The sequence below is a fragment of the Formica exsecta genome, unplaced genomic scaffold (genome assembly GCF_003651465.1).
Source record: "Formica exsecta isolate Colony F162 unplaced genomic scaffold, ASM365146v1 scaffold2, whole genome shotgun sequence".
Classification (NCBI taxonomy): Eukaryota; Metazoa; Arthropoda; class Insecta; order Hymenoptera; family Formicidae; genus Formica; species Formica exsecta.
The window spans coordinates 4379249-4395625 of NW_021849297.1; the positions used below are offsets into that span (position 1 = coordinate 4379249).

General features: G+C 32.0%; 2 protein-coding genes and 1 long non-coding RNA gene across 4 annotated transcripts; 1 reads left to right on the forward strand and 2 right to left on the reverse strand.

Moving 5' to 3' along the window:
* Window positions 1-862: 862 nt before the first annotated feature.
* On the reverse strand, window positions 863-1552 carry LOC115234236. Its single transcript, XR_003883893.1, has 3 exons — window positions 1411-1552; window positions 1196-1333; window positions 863-999 (listed from the first exon to the last, which is right to left on the reverse strand). It is a non-coding gene; the product is annotated as an uncharacterized LOC115234236 (long non-coding RNA).
* LOC115234235 (organic cation transporter protein) lies at window positions 997-4421 on the forward strand. The gene is made up of 9 exons (XM_029805102.1): window positions 997-1349; window positions 1438-1690; window positions 1927-2185; window positions 2336-2504; window positions 2591-2824; window positions 2907-3121; window positions 3268-3449; window positions 3586-3722; window positions 3823-4421. Exons 1-9 carry the CDS (start codon window positions 1207-1209, stop codon window positions 3947-3949), a joined length of 1719 nt encoding a protein of 572 aa, XP_029660962.1. The 5' UTR covers window positions 997-1206; the 3' UTR covers window positions 3950-4421.
* Window positions 4422-4714: 293 nt separating this feature from the next.
* On the reverse strand, window positions 4715-16377 carry LOC115234234 (neprilysin-like). 2 transcript variants are annotated; one of them, XM_029805100.1, is made up of 19 exons: window positions 16230-16377; window positions 15775-15926; window positions 15511-15672; window positions 15333-15416; window positions 15051-15253; window positions 14149-14844; window positions 14040-14077; window positions 7691-7751; window positions 7438-7579; window positions 7182-7350; window positions 6872-6962; window positions 6564-6740; window positions 6267-6370; window positions 6090-6148; window positions 5920-5971; window positions 5717-5784; window positions 5417-5553; window positions 5146-5313; window positions 4715-5030 (listed from the first exon to the last, which is right to left on the reverse strand). In XM_029805100.1, exons 1-19 carry the CDS (start codon window positions 16247-16249, stop codon window positions 4848-4850), a joined length of 2766 nt encoding a protein of 921 aa, XP_029660960.1. In that variant the 5' UTR covers window positions 16250-16377; the 3' UTR covers window positions 4715-4847. The 2 variants fall into 2 exon arrangements, with proteins under 2 accessions (XP_029660960.1, XP_029660961.1); XM_029805101.1 differs by lacking the exons at window positions 14040-14077; window positions 14149-14844; window positions 15051-15253; ... (2 more) ...; window positions 15775-15926; window positions 16230-16377 and adding exons at window positions 7858-8529; window positions 8736-8938; window positions 9018-9101; ... (1 more) ...; window positions 9434-9585; window positions 9889-10036 and having other exon boundaries at window positions 4848-5030; window positions 7691-7786.

A 16377-nucleotide genomic window follows, 5' to 3' on the forward strand; every position in this document is an offset into this window, starting at 1 on the left:
ATTTGTTTGTATCAGTTTATTTTTAAAAAATATATATAGCTTATATATTATATTACTCGAATTTAGTATAAAAATATTCCAAAGAATCTATTAAATATGTATATGATTCAAGATGGATCTTAATATTTAAATGAAAAAAGAAGAAGATAAAGAAATAGCAAGCGATATAATAACGATCGATTGATCATTTCCTATCCGTTTGCAATCCTTCTTTCTTTCGAGTCTTAATATAAAGACAATTGTATCAATTGTATCAATCACGATATGCGCGAATCACTTCACGGTGTTTAAGTTTAATTAATCTAAACAGGTTTTATATGTGTATTAAGAGCACTACGCACAAGCGAGTAGTATTCAATTTTAAATTTTGATATTAAATTTTACAATTTATCATATCTTTTCTCTTCTCTTTCTTTTATACGTATATCTAATTGCTTTTACATATATTAGATACGTTTAACTGACGATGTAACATAGATTGAGACTTTTATGGAACAATGATCTTATAATTCATGTTTAAGTTGAATATAATAATATATAATTGTTAGTTGCCAATACACATACGCACACACACATACACGCGCACGCGTGAATAATAACAAATAATCGATCTTCAGTGATTTATGGTAGAATGATAATTTTTCAAGATCATCGCATTTGTTTTTAATTGCCTATTGAGCAAAATAGCTTTTGCTCTTGACAAAATAAGAAAGAAAGAGTAAAATAAAGAAATATAAAAATATACAAGAAAGAGATAAATAAATAATAAATAGTAAATATAGAGACAATAAAAAAAATGAATATTATATGAGTTTCTTTTTCAGTTATCGCTGTTCTGCCGATAAATCGATGTATTTGGAAGCCCGATAAGCGATCTATGGACTGAATGTTGAGAATGAGAAGCCAGGAACATTCTTTGTAAGACGTATGCGGGTGCCCTCGTGAATTGTGCATATTTTTCCGAGAACTGAATTTTCGGATATCATGATGAAAAAGTCTCTGTAACAAGAGATAATTTTGTCAATATCAACAGAATATCGTTAGAATGAATTGTTGTGTTCGCTGTCTTGAGCGAAGCTATTAATCCGCACATCGATTAAAATACAAATAGAGGGATATATTTTTGCTTACAAAGGTGCTAATAAAAGCTTGTGCAAGACTGAGAGATATCATCGAATAAATAACGGAAACGTACTTCGGAAGAAAATGGCATACGACGACGTTATCCTTCGTATGGGCGAATTTGGTCGTTATCAACGCCGAGTTTATCTTCTGCTTTGTCTTCCGGCGATATCGTGTGCTTTTCACAAATTGGCCGGTGTTTTCCTCGGAGCTAAAATAGATTCCAGGTACAGTTTGAGCGAACGTAATAATTACAGGGGTGGATTACGATGTAACGGGTGTACTTACGGTAAATTGAAAATTCCTTTGTCTTAGATGTTTACTTCCGAACGAGTACGCGGAGAACGCCACGTTCCATCTGAGTCAGGACATATTAAACGCGAGCTATCCGTGGGACGACGAACTTGGAAAGTGGTCTCAGTGTCTGAGCCGTAATGTGATCGGCGCCGCGAACGGTACGTTCGTTGAAAAAGCAATTGGCGACAATGCTGGAGGAGGAGGGATCAGTAGTCGTTGCAAGCAGTATGTGTACGATAGAAGCGTATACAAAAGTACAACCACTTCCGAGGTATAGAATAACAATTATTCCGTTCTCTCATTGCAAAATAGAATTCTCTTACCGTTTTCTCTATCAATTGTTGTAAATGAGATTCACATGAAAATCAAACTCCTAGATGGACAGAAATTCATACGCACACAATTTAAATACATAAATAAATATATGCAAAGAGATACAGACGCTTATTTATATATATGTCTATATCTTTCACAATGGATAATAAATGATATCATTTCTCCGCGCAGTGGGATTTGGTCTGCGACAAGGCATGGCTGAGAGCGACGGGAGACTCGCTGTTTATGGTAGGAGTCATGCTTGGCTCGATGATATTCGGCGGTTTGTCCGATAAATATGGACGTAGACCAATTTTCTTCCTGTCTTTAGTCATACAGCTGGTCGGCGGTATATTAGTCGCTGTAGCGCCCGAGTTTATTTCCTACGTAATCTTCAGACTAATTGTCGGCTCAACCACCAGTGGGGTGTTCTTAGTAGCTTATGTCATAGGTAACTAAATTTGATTATATTATTTGACTGTCATTTCGCAACATTAACCGATACATTATGCGGGAGCTTTTCGGAAATTTTGATTGGATCGTACGAATATCAGGCGTTATATAAATATAATATAAGCCGTAATGCATTAATTTTTTTCAGCTTTGGAAATGGTCGGTCCGAAAAAGCGGTTAATAGCCGGAGTCGGCGTGCAGTTGTTTTTCACTGTCGGATACATACTCACCGCAGGTTTTGCGTATTTTATTACCAATTGGAGAATGCTGCAAATAGCCCTTACGGTACCGAGCCTCGTGTTTCTACTTTATTGGTGGTACGAGACAAATAATATATATTCTACATAACGAATATAATTCCAGTTAGGTGTTACAATTCACACGGTGATCCAATTCGTGACAGGTTTATTCCCGAATCGGCACGATGGCTCCTGACGAAAGGTCGTCTCCAAGAAGCGAAGGATTTGCTGCAACGAGCTTCCTTGGAAAATGGCGTGGAGATGCCGAGTGAAGCTTTGGACACACTTCTTAATAATAACAGCGAGGATAGTATGCCCGATACGAAAAAACCTTCACTCTTCGATCTGTTCCGTTATCCGAACTTGAGACGAAAAAGCATCGTTTTGTTTTTCAACTGGTACTAGTTGCTTCATCGGCTGCATGTCTTTCGTTTTTTTATTTGATAATTATGTACAAAGTTTGATTTTCTCGTTTATTAGGCTAGTTAACAGCGGAACGTACTACGGACTGTCTTGGCACGCGTCCAATCTCGGCGGTAACGATTACGTTAATTTTGTAATATCCGGGATAGTGGAAGTACCGGCGTATACATTTCTCATCTTCACCCTGAATCGATGGGGTAGGAAAATCAGCCTTTGCGGCTGTATGATGTTGTCCGGATTAGCATTACTTGCTACATTGTTTGTCCCTGCCGGTGAGAGCCAATGAATAATATGCGGTTTCGTTTAATATGATACTGCAAAACTTTGTAACATTTATTTTATTTCACAACGATTCATAAAATTCAGGCAAATTCATAAAAGTCTATCTTGTAATTATAAAGTTTATGTATCTTTTTAGATATGCCGTGGCTAGTCGTTTGCTTGGCAATGATAGGAAAACTTGCAATCACATCTTCCTATGGTGCAATTTATGTGTTCACTGCAGAACAATTCCCGACTGTTATCCGAAATGTCGGATTGGGTGCAAGCTCCACTTTTGCTCGAATTGGCGGAGTTATCGCACCATATGTTAATCATCTGGTACGTTGTATTCATCACGCACTTCTCTCGATATCAGAAAAAAAGAATTAAATTTATTGACGTTCTTGGTAAATTAGCAATTATTTTTATAAACTATACAAAATTAAATAAAATTATATGCTATTCATGCTTCCAGTCGGAAATATGGACACCATTGCCACTCGTTATTTTCGGAACATGCGCCTTATTTGGCGGCTTGATGTCCCTTCTTCTTCCGGAGACATTGAACAAGAAGCTTCCTGAAACGATTCAGGATGGCGAGTTGTTCGGAAAGTGAGTTTTCTTCGATATTTTATTATTTATTTCATTTCACAATTTATTACTCTTACTATAGATAAATAAATGGGGAATATTGTTAAAAAATACTTTTTAGGAAACTATCAAAGAAAAAGAAGAAGAAACAGCAATTGGATCTTGACCAATTGAACGAGATAGAAATAATAAAACCATTAAAATCACAGGAAAAACAGAACGGAGTACACGAGAAACAGAACGGATGACATTAAATTACGAAAATCAAATCGATATTACATTCAAAAATATGTACTCGATTTCCGTCTAATCATATTTTAGACGTCTGTCACGTGTAGTACACACATTTACAGAGAACTTGAGGAATGCAATGTTCCTTAGATTTCGGTTTAATATCCACAGTTGTCTAATATTTGTTTGTACTACATTGTATCTCAATTGAGTCAGATTGGATCGCAAAATCATACAGAAATATGAAAGTTAATGAACCGTCAAAAGAAATGTATATATATATATATTTCGTGTTTTAATCCACAAAAGTAGATGATGGTTTTTATTTACGCGTAACATGTTGCGATAATGCATAAAATATAATTGTAATTCTCTCTGCCGATAAACATATCATTATTCAAACATCTAAATGTCCTTTATAAGGAGTGACTATGAATTATGTACGAAATATTACAACTTATCAATAAAACTTTTTGCTACGATTCTTCATTCATCTTTCAATCTATCTACAACTGACCAAGCATCGCTTTTCAATAGCAGTCTGATCAGAAATGAATGCAAGCATATTAAAATGTTTTATTACATCGTAATAATCTCGTTGAACTTATGGGAGACGTCTTATTCGAAACTATTAAAAAAAGGTGAGTGTTTTTTACGATACTTGCATCATTTCATTCATCAATACACTACTTATTAGATAAACAATTTACGCAAAGGTTTCTTTAATTAAGATCAGATCGTGATAAAGATTTCAAACATGAGAAAAAAATTCAGTATAAATCAAAGGATAAATCTTTTTTACACGATGTGCGTAAGTTTAATCATCGTATATTCGTGTATATCGATACATGGATAAATATTTTTGTTGAATATTTTTATATATGTATTGAAGAACAAGTTTGATTTATAAGATTCCTACTTCCAGATATTACATTTTCTTTCGGGATTCATTGCACTACCAACAGGGCAACTGAAAGCCTTGGCGAAGTCTTCTGAATTCGAAACAGAGCCTATCACCCTCAAACGTCCGGTACTATGTACATCCATTCTGGCATATCTCTCAGTAATATTCGAATCAGTAGTAGCTTCGCACCATACCTACAATTTTTACCACAGTGCTTTCATATGAAACTAAGGAATGTTTGCCTTCATTATTATTGTTATTGTCATAATTTTATTTTTATAATTTTTAATCATTGTCTACGATACTTACATTGGCAAAGGATAGGAAGAAGAGCTGATCGTTAGTGACTTCTTCCAAGCCCGGCAATACGGTATCCGGTTTTCCGCACTCTCTTTCTCTTCTTTGATAAGCTCGGAATGATGCCTGTAATCCCATTGTATCCGCGATATTCTCACCCGACGTTTGATTGCCATAGTTCTACAATTTTCATCAAGAATTTGTCATGATCAAACATTTTCTGAATGCAGAAACAACAGTAATTTCAATTAGATGGTAATTAAGTATAGAGTAAGTAACGTACCTCTATTTTCTTATTTGAATTTTTTTCAATGGGATAATTATTAAATTGCTCTACAAAACAGCTTGCTTTCTTGCTGTATTCTTGGGACATTATAGATAACCATTCCACGAAGTCACCGTTCTTATCATATAAAATCCCTAAAAATAATTTTTTTCTCTTTTTCCCTTTTTCTCATATTAGATATTTTTACATAGCGTTTCAGATATATAAATTAGATGAAAAGTCTCTACACTATTATAATATTAATACCATTTAAAAAGTGTGAAACAGCTTACAGTACAATTTTATTTCTCAACATACCATCATCATCGAATCCGTGATTAACTTCGTGAGCCATGATAACTCCAACAATACCATAATTAATAGCTCTAGAATAAAGTTAGATACTTAATGAAAAGATTTCATTAAGAACTAATATAGAGAGACATGATGCAATCGTAAGTTTATTTGTATTTATTGCTATGCATATCGCGTTGATAATTTTAATTTAATTATTCACTTACTGTGGTCGACCATAAGCGAAAAATGGACTCTGGAAATCCGCCGCCGAAAGCACTATGATCGAAAAAGATAATAATGTTAATGGCAAAATGTCAAAATATTATTGCAAATTCTCTAATGTTTAAATCTTAATTATGAAAAAAGATATGTTACATTATACATATATATATACTTATGGAATTTGCGTCCGGAGAGAAAAAGGCGTTTACTGTCAAAGGGCTCATCCACCATCTGTAACACAAAATTTCTTGAGTATAAAGATTAACATTTATTCTGCGAGTTAAGAGAAAATAAATTGTGATTGTTTCAACAAGTAGGAAAAAATGCATCGAATATTAAAATATCTTACATATCATCATCATCCTCATCCTTCTTTAATTCCCGTAGCTGCTTCCATTTACTATATCTACTGTAGCTAAGTGTATTCTCGTAATACGAATTGCCGATAATGAGCTTTGATAAAACAAAATAATTAAACAAAACAATCGTTAACCAGGCAGCGCAGAAAGATTCAAAGACATCTTAAAAATATCTAAAGAACGATAAAACATCGTTTTTTAAATGTCTTTTAAGCATATACGTTGATTCTATACTAACAATAGAGTATATACTAACAACTAATAGTAATAGTTCTTAAGAAACTCACTCCTTGAAAATATCGTTTAACGATAGTATTATTTCTATACCAATCTGGATATCCAATAAATTTCTTCATGTTCACTAGTTTCGCGAAAACATAATCTTTAGTATCTTCATCCAGCCAGTCTGATTTTTTAATTTGATATTCCACTTCCTTTTGTATATCATCAACCATATCCTCTGCCTATAGATAGTAGAAATAAATGATTGTATTAAATAAATTATAAACACATACATACACACATATATAAAACTATTACGGACAATGACGGAAATAAATTGCATCAATGTTTACAATTAATATTAAATGCTTACTGTTTTCGTAATATCATCTGAGAAATGTCGTTTTACATACTCGTACGCTAGAATGTCATGCAGTTGTGCTTTTCCCAGGCAAGTGAACGATCTGTGACAACATTTAATATTATTATATTTTGACATCGATACAATATAGAGAGACATTAACAATATTTTAAAACATATATTAAGATTATGTTACGTTATAAACCAAAAGTAATATACATATAGTTTGCTTTATCTTTTTGCACGTTGCAAAATAATTAATTATGTTTTCTTAATCAAAAGGCAATGTTGTTAACGATGACCAAAAAGATTCACATCAAACCTCCTTTCTCTTTCGCTTTCCTCTTCATCTTCTTCATCTTCATTTTCTTCATCTTCTTCATCTTCTTCTTCCCATTGTTGCCAATCTTCCCATGCGTAGTATAATTTTCTCATTTCACTCGTTGTAGTTTCTATCATTTTACTCAGATAGTTCCAGTGTATGTAATTCACTAAAACATATTTTCCATGAGCGGATGTATAGACGACGTTTCATTATTAATCACATTATTAATTATTAGATTGTTTTTGAAACTCACCGATCGTTCGTCTCGACGTCTCGTCCAGCAAAGAGACAAGAGCTTCAAAATAATCTGATGAACCAATCTCTAGATTTAAATCTCCATCCACGGACACGTGAGCTTCGTCAAATAATTCCGCAACTTTGTACACCCAATTAATCTGCGGTTTAAGAGATTTCTATCGTATTAATCTTGTGAATTCAATCATAAAAAATATAAGAATAACGTATTATGAAAATCAAACAAAATTAATTACGAGAAAATAACTTACTTTGCTATTAGTGGTTTTAGACTCTTTTTTGTCGTACCATTCTTGAAACTCATTGAGCGTTAGTTCCATGTCTTCCCATCCAGCGTCTAAAACAATCTGAAGCATATCATTATTAAACAGTTTCTCCCTTACAGTCTGACAACACAGTGTAACAGTATGACGCTTACCTCCGTTAGTTTCACTTGAAACTTGATCATATCTTCGATATCTTTATCGATGTGTTCTTCTGAGACCTCAGTGCCTCGCGCTTTAGCTATAGCGCGAGCTACTTTCGAAATGTAATTAGCGTATATCTGTTGCGCGGTTTCATCGTCTACATCGCCTTCACTCGTTTTTTCCGTTATTTGCGGTGTAGTCGATGTAGATACCATTTCCAAAGTTTCCTTCGTTCTCTCTTCGTCCTGCGCTTTTCTTACATGATTTCTTTTGCTCTTCCGCAATTTGTCGCGATGAGTAAGATGCTGAGCGCGTTTGCTATGAACCTTTGTCGGTGTAGCTTGTCTTTTTACTCTTTGTTTCTTCGTCTTATGATTATCGTGTTTTTTGAGAATTCGGGTGCCACTCTTTGTTTTTCTATTATGCTGTATATTTTTATTTTTTTTATGACTAAACTTGCCTGTAGATTTTCTTTTGCTGATTTTCTTTTTTGCTTCTTTATCTTTATTTTGTTCGTTCGTATTGTCATCGCTATTGTCATCGTCATCATCCTCGTTTTCAATTTCCTGATTATCTTGCTCGTCACTCGGATCCTCATCATCCTCGTCTTCTATTTCGTCACTATCGTACGAGTTTGCAATCCATAGTTTGAATGAATCCGGAGGTAAATGCGGAGTATCGATCTAGTAATAAAATGTACATGTAAAAAAAATTTAATCTGATCATTGACAGAAAATTGAAATAAATATTTTCGAATTAGATTTATTCCAATACGTAATGTTTAATGGCGAAGAGATACACAAAATTGATTTATTAATTACATCTATCACAGAAATGCTTTTTACTTGAAATAAGATAGTAATTTTAATTTAGATGTAATTTTTCTGACCTTTACGGTCTTGTTTGGACTATATATGTTTACGCGCACGTCGTGAAAAACATTATTTCCTGTCAAGCGTAAATATTTATCATCCACTTTTTGCCAACTATACTCTTGCTCGTCCCATTCGTCCGGGTCCATTATCATCGGCCAGCCGCCTATACGCGATATAGTGGTAACCAATGGGTCGAGCCCTTGCTTGTCCATCGCATCTAAGGCAATAAATTGCTATATCATCCAAAAATAATTTTCGTGTCGCGATTCGACGATTCGAGAACTGCTCATACTTACCTGTATTCATGCAGACTGCATACCACCTTTTCGCAAGCTTCACCGCCAAAAGATCACTGTTTCTGGGTCCTTCTTTCAAAATATCTGCGGATTTCAATGTCATTATAATGTTATATAATTTTCGAATTAAAGTTGATGCGACAGATTATTTATGTATATTTAACTACCGTTTACTTGTTGTTCTACATTCTTTTGAAGCATATGAAATAAACTCCATGAACGAATTCCCTTTGGAATAGGATTATGTTCTGGCCACTTTCCACAAGCGTACTCGTAGAAATCGTCACACGGATCCAGAGATTTGTCCATACTCTCTGATATTACCTTAGCTAGAAAAACATTAAATTTAAATATTTAATCTCCAATAAGATGATTAAAACACTTCAATTATTAGTTAGATCAACTATTTTCAATACCAATTTTTTCGCACTCCTGGTTTTTACACACATTTGTGGCTTTTTTGCTATCGTTTACTTTATCATTCAAACCAAACAACCATGCCAGATTTGAAGGATATGATTGAATTGATGATGTAACATTCTTCATTAGCAATGTGCCAACGAAGGCACTGTAAAGAGACACATCCAAGAAAAAATATTTAATTATTAAATAATTATTAAAATAATTAATATATATTTATAGGACAAAGAGAATTGTGATATATTCACGATTAACGAAAGTATTCGTCACTTGAATGTTTTTATGATTAATGATTGATTAATAATAATGAGCATTAATTATCGAGATAATAAATAAATTTTAATTTTGTATTGATTCTGTATTATTTTGTAAAATTAATCAATATTATATAATTACCAACCGAACTGCCATAGTTTAATACCATATTAAAAAAGTAATTTTTACTACTTACAGAAGAATGAATCGTCTCATGTTCGCAGAAAAACCTGCGATTGATAGGGATTTCAATTACACAATAAATGAATTGTAAAGTTCTTTACCACAATGTGGAAGTCATTCATTACATTTACCCTTTTATATATTTTTTCTTTGGGCGGAAAATCCCTGGACGGTTCCGTTGATATGCGATAGTAATAACTTGATAGAGTTGAAGGACAGAGATATATTTTTCATCCTGTTGATTTAAATAATAAAATTTTAATAGTGCTTATATGTATAATGTGATAAATTATCCTCTTCTTTTTGCCTTTCTGTCCAATTGAAAATGTTAGTTTTTTTTACAGTTTCCCATTTTTTTTTTCGTAAGCTTCTGTTAATGTCGGGAAATAATACGTGGCAATAGACATTTGGATAATAAATTACTAAAAAGATAAATTATCGAAAAATATAACATGCTCATAATTTATAATCAATAAATAATGAAAATAGTAGCATATAATCTTTCACTTTAAATAATTAAATAATATTTAAAATTGTGTTTTCTTCTCATTTACTTTATAGATATTTTATATTAATAATACATATATATTGTAACTTCGCGCGCTTCAGGCATACATCGAAAAGGATAATTATCACTTCATAGTAATAACGCAATTCCTGTCACATTGGATAACTTCAACTGAAAACAATGTTTTTATCGTGGTCAACAGAATCTCACATATCTATTTAAATAATATCAGCATATTTACAATAAATTATCTTTTTCAGGATTTCCACCGTTTCGGTGATTGTATAGTATCTATTTACGTAATACAATTCAAGCAAAATGTAAAAATAATAAATGAATAAATTTATTTCTGCTTTGCATTAAAAAAATGTTTTTCGGTAATAACTTTTTACAATCAATAATATATTGTACTTTTTAATTGCGTAAAAGACTAAAAATATCGCAAGGATAAAACATGCGAGTAAAAAGGAGTTCTTCAAAATTCAAAATACCTATTATTGTCATTTTATAAATATATGTTTTCATTTACAACCATAAAAAATATTTTTGTAATTTTAACACACACACACACAATAAAATATTTAAAAGAACTCTATATTGGAAAAATGCAAGATAAACGTTAGTTGTAATTTATATACATTTGATTGGATTCGCTTTACATAAATAGATACAAACACATTAATTTGAATTTCATTTCTTATTCATGTTATTATATCTTTTATTGTGTGTATAGTGATTTATTTCTAAAGAAATTATGTATTAAAAATTAAATAAATATTAAAATTTCTATTATATATAAACATATATAATAATTATATATTATTATATTATAATATTTCATATTATTATGTTATATTTTCATTAGTAGTACTAAATTTTAAAATACGGCTAATAAATGTTATATGTATATTTAGCATGATAGTTTTATACAAGGTTGTGTCCATTCAGCAGCTGATGAATCGCTCATTTTATGAAATTATACATATGATCTGTGTAACTTTTCAACTGGTAAAATACATCATATATGTAGGAAAGTATATACAGGATGTCCCAAAAGTCTGGAAATAGTCGAATATCTCATAACCATAAACAATGCATTTTAGAAAAAAATATTTTAGACAAAAGTCATAATTAGAATATCCACACAGTAGTTTCATTTTTGTTTGTACTAGATTGTATCACAATTGAGCCGAATTGGATCGCAAAATTATTATACAGAAATATGAAAATTAATGAATTGTTTAAAGAAAAAAGAAAAAATATATATGTATATGGCGTTTTATTCCACAAAAGTAAATGATGGTGTTTATGTACGCGTAACATGTCGCGATAATGCATAGCACATAATAATTCTGCCGATGAACATATTATTACTCAAACATTGTTTGAGTAATGTTCTTTATAAGGAATGACTATGAATTATGCACGAAATATTACAACTTATCAATAAAACTTCTTGCTACGATCCTTCATTTACCTCTCTATCTATTAAAAATTGGCAAAGGATTGCTTTTCAATTGCATTCTGATCAGAAATGAATGCAAGTCTATTAAAATGTTTTATTATATCGTAATCATGACGTTGAACTTACGGGAGACTTTTTACTCGAAAATGTCAAAAAAGAACAAGTGTTATTTATATGATACTTGCGCCATTCTATTCAATACAATTGGATAAACAATTTATGCGAGATATTTTTTAAATTAAGATTAGATCGTGATAAAGATTTCAAACATGAGAAAAAAATTCAGTACACAAATGATAAATCTTTTTTACACGATGTGCGTAAGTTTATTCATCGATATACATGCTGGATAAAACATTTTTGTCGAATATTTTTATATACGTATTAAACAAGTTTGATTTATAAGATTTCTACGTTACTTCCAGATATTGCATTTTCTTTCGGGATTCATTGCACTACCAACAGGGCAACTGAAAGCCTTGGCGAAGTCTTCTGAATTCGAAACAGAGCCTATCACCCTCAAACGTCCGGTACTATGTACATCCATTCTGGCATGTCTCTCAGTAGTATTCGAACCAGTAGTAGCTTCGCACCAAACCTACAATTTTTACCACAGTGCTTTCATATGAAATTAAGAAACATTTGCCTTCATTATTATTGTTATTGCCATAATTTTATTTTTATAATTTTTAATCATTGTCTACGATACTTACGGTAATTAAGTACAGAGTAAGTAACGTACCTCTATTTTCTTATTTGAATTTTTTTGAATGGAATAATTATTAAATTGCTCTACAAAACAGCTTGCTCTTTTGCTGTACTCTTGGGACATTATAGATAACCATTCCACGAAGTCACCATTCTTATCGTATAAGATCCCTAAAAATAATTTTTGTCTCTTTTTCCGTCTTTCTCATATTACATATTTTTACATAGCGTTTCAGATATATAAATTAGAAGAAAATGAAGCCTCTACACTATTATAATATTAATATAATTTAAAAAGTGTGAAACAGCCTACAGTACAATTTTATTTCACAACATACCATCATCATCGAATCCGTGATTAACTTCGTGACCCATGATGACTCCAACAATACCATAATTAATAGCTCTAGAATGAAGTTAGATACTTAAGGAAAAGATTTCATTAAGAACTATTATAGAGAGACATAATGCAATCGTAAGTTTATTTGTATTTATTGCTATGCATATCGCGTTGATAATTTTAATTTAATTATTCACTTACTGTGGTCGACCATAAGCGAAAAATGGACTCTGGAAATCCGCCGCCGAAAGCACTATGATAGAAAAAGATAATAATGTTAATGGCAAAATGGCAAAATATAATTGCAAATTTTTGAATGTTTAAATCATAATTATTAAAAAAAAACATGTTACATTATACATATATATACTTATAAAATTCGACCACGGGGAGAACAAGGCGTTTACTGTCAATGGGCTCATCCACCATCTGTAACACAAAATTTCTTGGGTATAAAGATTAACATTTATTCTGCGAGTTAAGAGAAAATAAATTGTGATTTTTTCAACAAGTAGGAAAAAATGCATCGAATATCAAAATATCTTACATATCATCATCATCCTCATCCTTCTTTAATTCCCGTAGCTGCTTCCATTTACTATATCTGCTGTAGCTAAGCGTATTCTCGTAATACGAATTGCCGATAATGAGCTTTGACAAAACAAAATAATTAAACAAAACAGTCGTTAACTATATGCAGCGCAGAAAGATTAAAAGATATCTTAAAAATATCTAAAGAACGATAAGACATCGTTTTTTAAATGTCTTTTAGACATATACGTTGACTAGGTATAAACTAATAACTAATAATAATAGTTCTTAAGAAACTCACTCCTTGAAAATATCGTTTAACGATAGTATTATTTCTATACCAATCTGGATATCCAATAAATTTCTTCATGTTCATTAGTTTTGCGAAAACATAATCTTTAGTATCTTCATCCATCCAGTCTGATTCTTTAATTTGATATTCCACTTCCTTTTGTATATCATCAAACATATCCTCTGCCTATAGATAGTAGAAATAAATGATTGTATTAAATAAATTATAAACACATACATACACACATATATAAAACTATTATGGACAATACGGTTTTAGGCTCTTTTTTGTTATACCATTCTTGAAACTCGTTGAGCGTTAGTTCCATGTCTTCATTCCATTCAGTGTCCAAAACAATCTGAAGCATATCATTATTAAACAGTTTCTCTTTTACAGTCTGACAATACAGTGTAACAGTATGACGCTCACCTCCGTTAGTTTCACTTGAAACTTGATCATATCTTCGATATCTTTATCGATGTGTTCTTCTGAGACCTCAGTGCCTCGCGCTTTAGCTATAGCGCGAGCTACTTTCGAAATGTAATTAGCGTATATCTGTTGCGCGGTTTCATCGTCTACATCGCCTTCACTCGTTTTTTCCGTTATTTGCGGTGTAGTCGATGTAGATACCATTTCCAAAGTTTCCTTCGTTCTCTCTTCGTCCTGCGCTTTTCTTACATGATTTCTTTTGCTCTTCCGCAATTTGTCGCGATGAGTAAGATGCTGAGCGCGTTTGCTATGAACCTTTGTCGGTGTAGCTTGTCTTTTTACTCTTTGTTTCTTCGTCTTATGATTATCGTGTTTTCTAAGAATTGGGGTGCCACTCTTTGTTTTTCTATTATGCTGTATATTTTTATTTTTTTTATGACTAAACTTGCCTGTAGATTTTCTTTTGCTGATTTTCTTTTTTGCTTCTTTATCTTCATTTTGTTCGTTCGTATTGTCATCGCTATTGTCATCGTCATTGTTCTCGCTGTTGTCATCGTCATCATCCTCGCTTTCAAGCTTCTGATTATCCTGCTCGTCACTCGGGTCGTCATCATTCTCGTCTTCTATTTCGTCACTATCGTATAAGTTTCCAATCCATAGTTTGAATGAATTCGGAGGTAAATGCGGAGTACCGATCTAGTAATAAAATGTACATGTAAAAAAAATTTAATCTGATCATTGACAGAAAATCGAAATAAGTATTTTTGAGTTAGATTTATTCCAATACATAATGTTTAATGGCGGAGAGATACACAAAATTGAATTATTAATTACATCTATCACAGAAATACTTTTTACTTGAAATAAGATAGTAATTTTAATTTAGATGTAGTTTTTCTGACCTTTACGGTCTTGTTTGGACTATATATGTTTACGCGCACGTCGTGAAAAACATTATTTCCTGTCAAGCGTAAATATTTATCATCCACTTTTTGCCAACTATACTCTTGCTCGTCCCATTCGTCCGGGTCCATTATCATCGGCCAGCCGCCTATACGCGATATAGTGGTAACCAATGGGTCAAGCCCTTGCTTGTCCATCGCATCTAAGGCAATAAATTACTATATTATCCAAAAATAATTTTTGTATCGCGATTCGACGATTCGAGAGCTACTCGTACTTACCTGTATTCATGCAGACCGCATACCACCTTTTCGCAAGCTTCACCGCCAAAATATCGCTGTTTCTGGGTCCTTCTTTTAAAATATCTGCAGAATTCAATGTTATTATAATGTTATATAATTTTCGAATTAAAGTTGATGCAACAGATTACATATACATATAATATAACATACTAATTACCGTCTACTTGTTGTTCTACATTCTTTTGAAGCATGTGGAATAAACTCCACGAACGACTTCCCTTTGGAATAGGATTATGTTCCGGCCACTTTCCACAAGCGTACTCGTAGAAATCGTCACACGGATCCAGAGATTTGTCCATACTCTCTGATATTACCTTAGCTGGACAAAATTAAAATTAAGATACAATAAATTCAAATATTTAATCTCCAATAAGATAATTAAAACACTTCAATTTTTAATCAGATCAACTATTTTCAATACCAATTTTTTCGCACTCCTGGTTTTTACACACATTTGTGGCCTCTTTGCTATCGTTTACTTTATCATTCAAACCAAACAACCATGCCAGATTTGAAGGATATGATTGAATTGATGATGTAACATTCTTCATTAGCAATGTGCCAACGAAGGCACTGTAAAGAGACACATCCAAGAAAAAATATTTAATTATTAAATAATTATTAAAATAATTAATATATATTTATAGGACAAAGAGAATTGTGATATATTCACGATTAACGAAAGTATTCGTCACTTGAATGTTTTTATGATTAATGATTGATTAATAATAATGAGCATTAATTATCGAGATAATAAATAAATTTTAATTTTGTATTGATTCTGTATTATTTTGTAAAATTAATCAATATTATATAATTACCAACCGAACTGCCATAGTTTAATACCATATTAAAAAAGTAATTTTTACTACTTACAGAAGAATGAATCGTCTCATGTTCGCAGAAAAACCTGCGATTGATAGGGATTTCAATTACACAATAAATGAATTGTAAAGTTCTTTACCACAATGTGGAAGTCATTCATTACATTTACCCTTTTATATATTTTTTCTTTGGGCGGAAA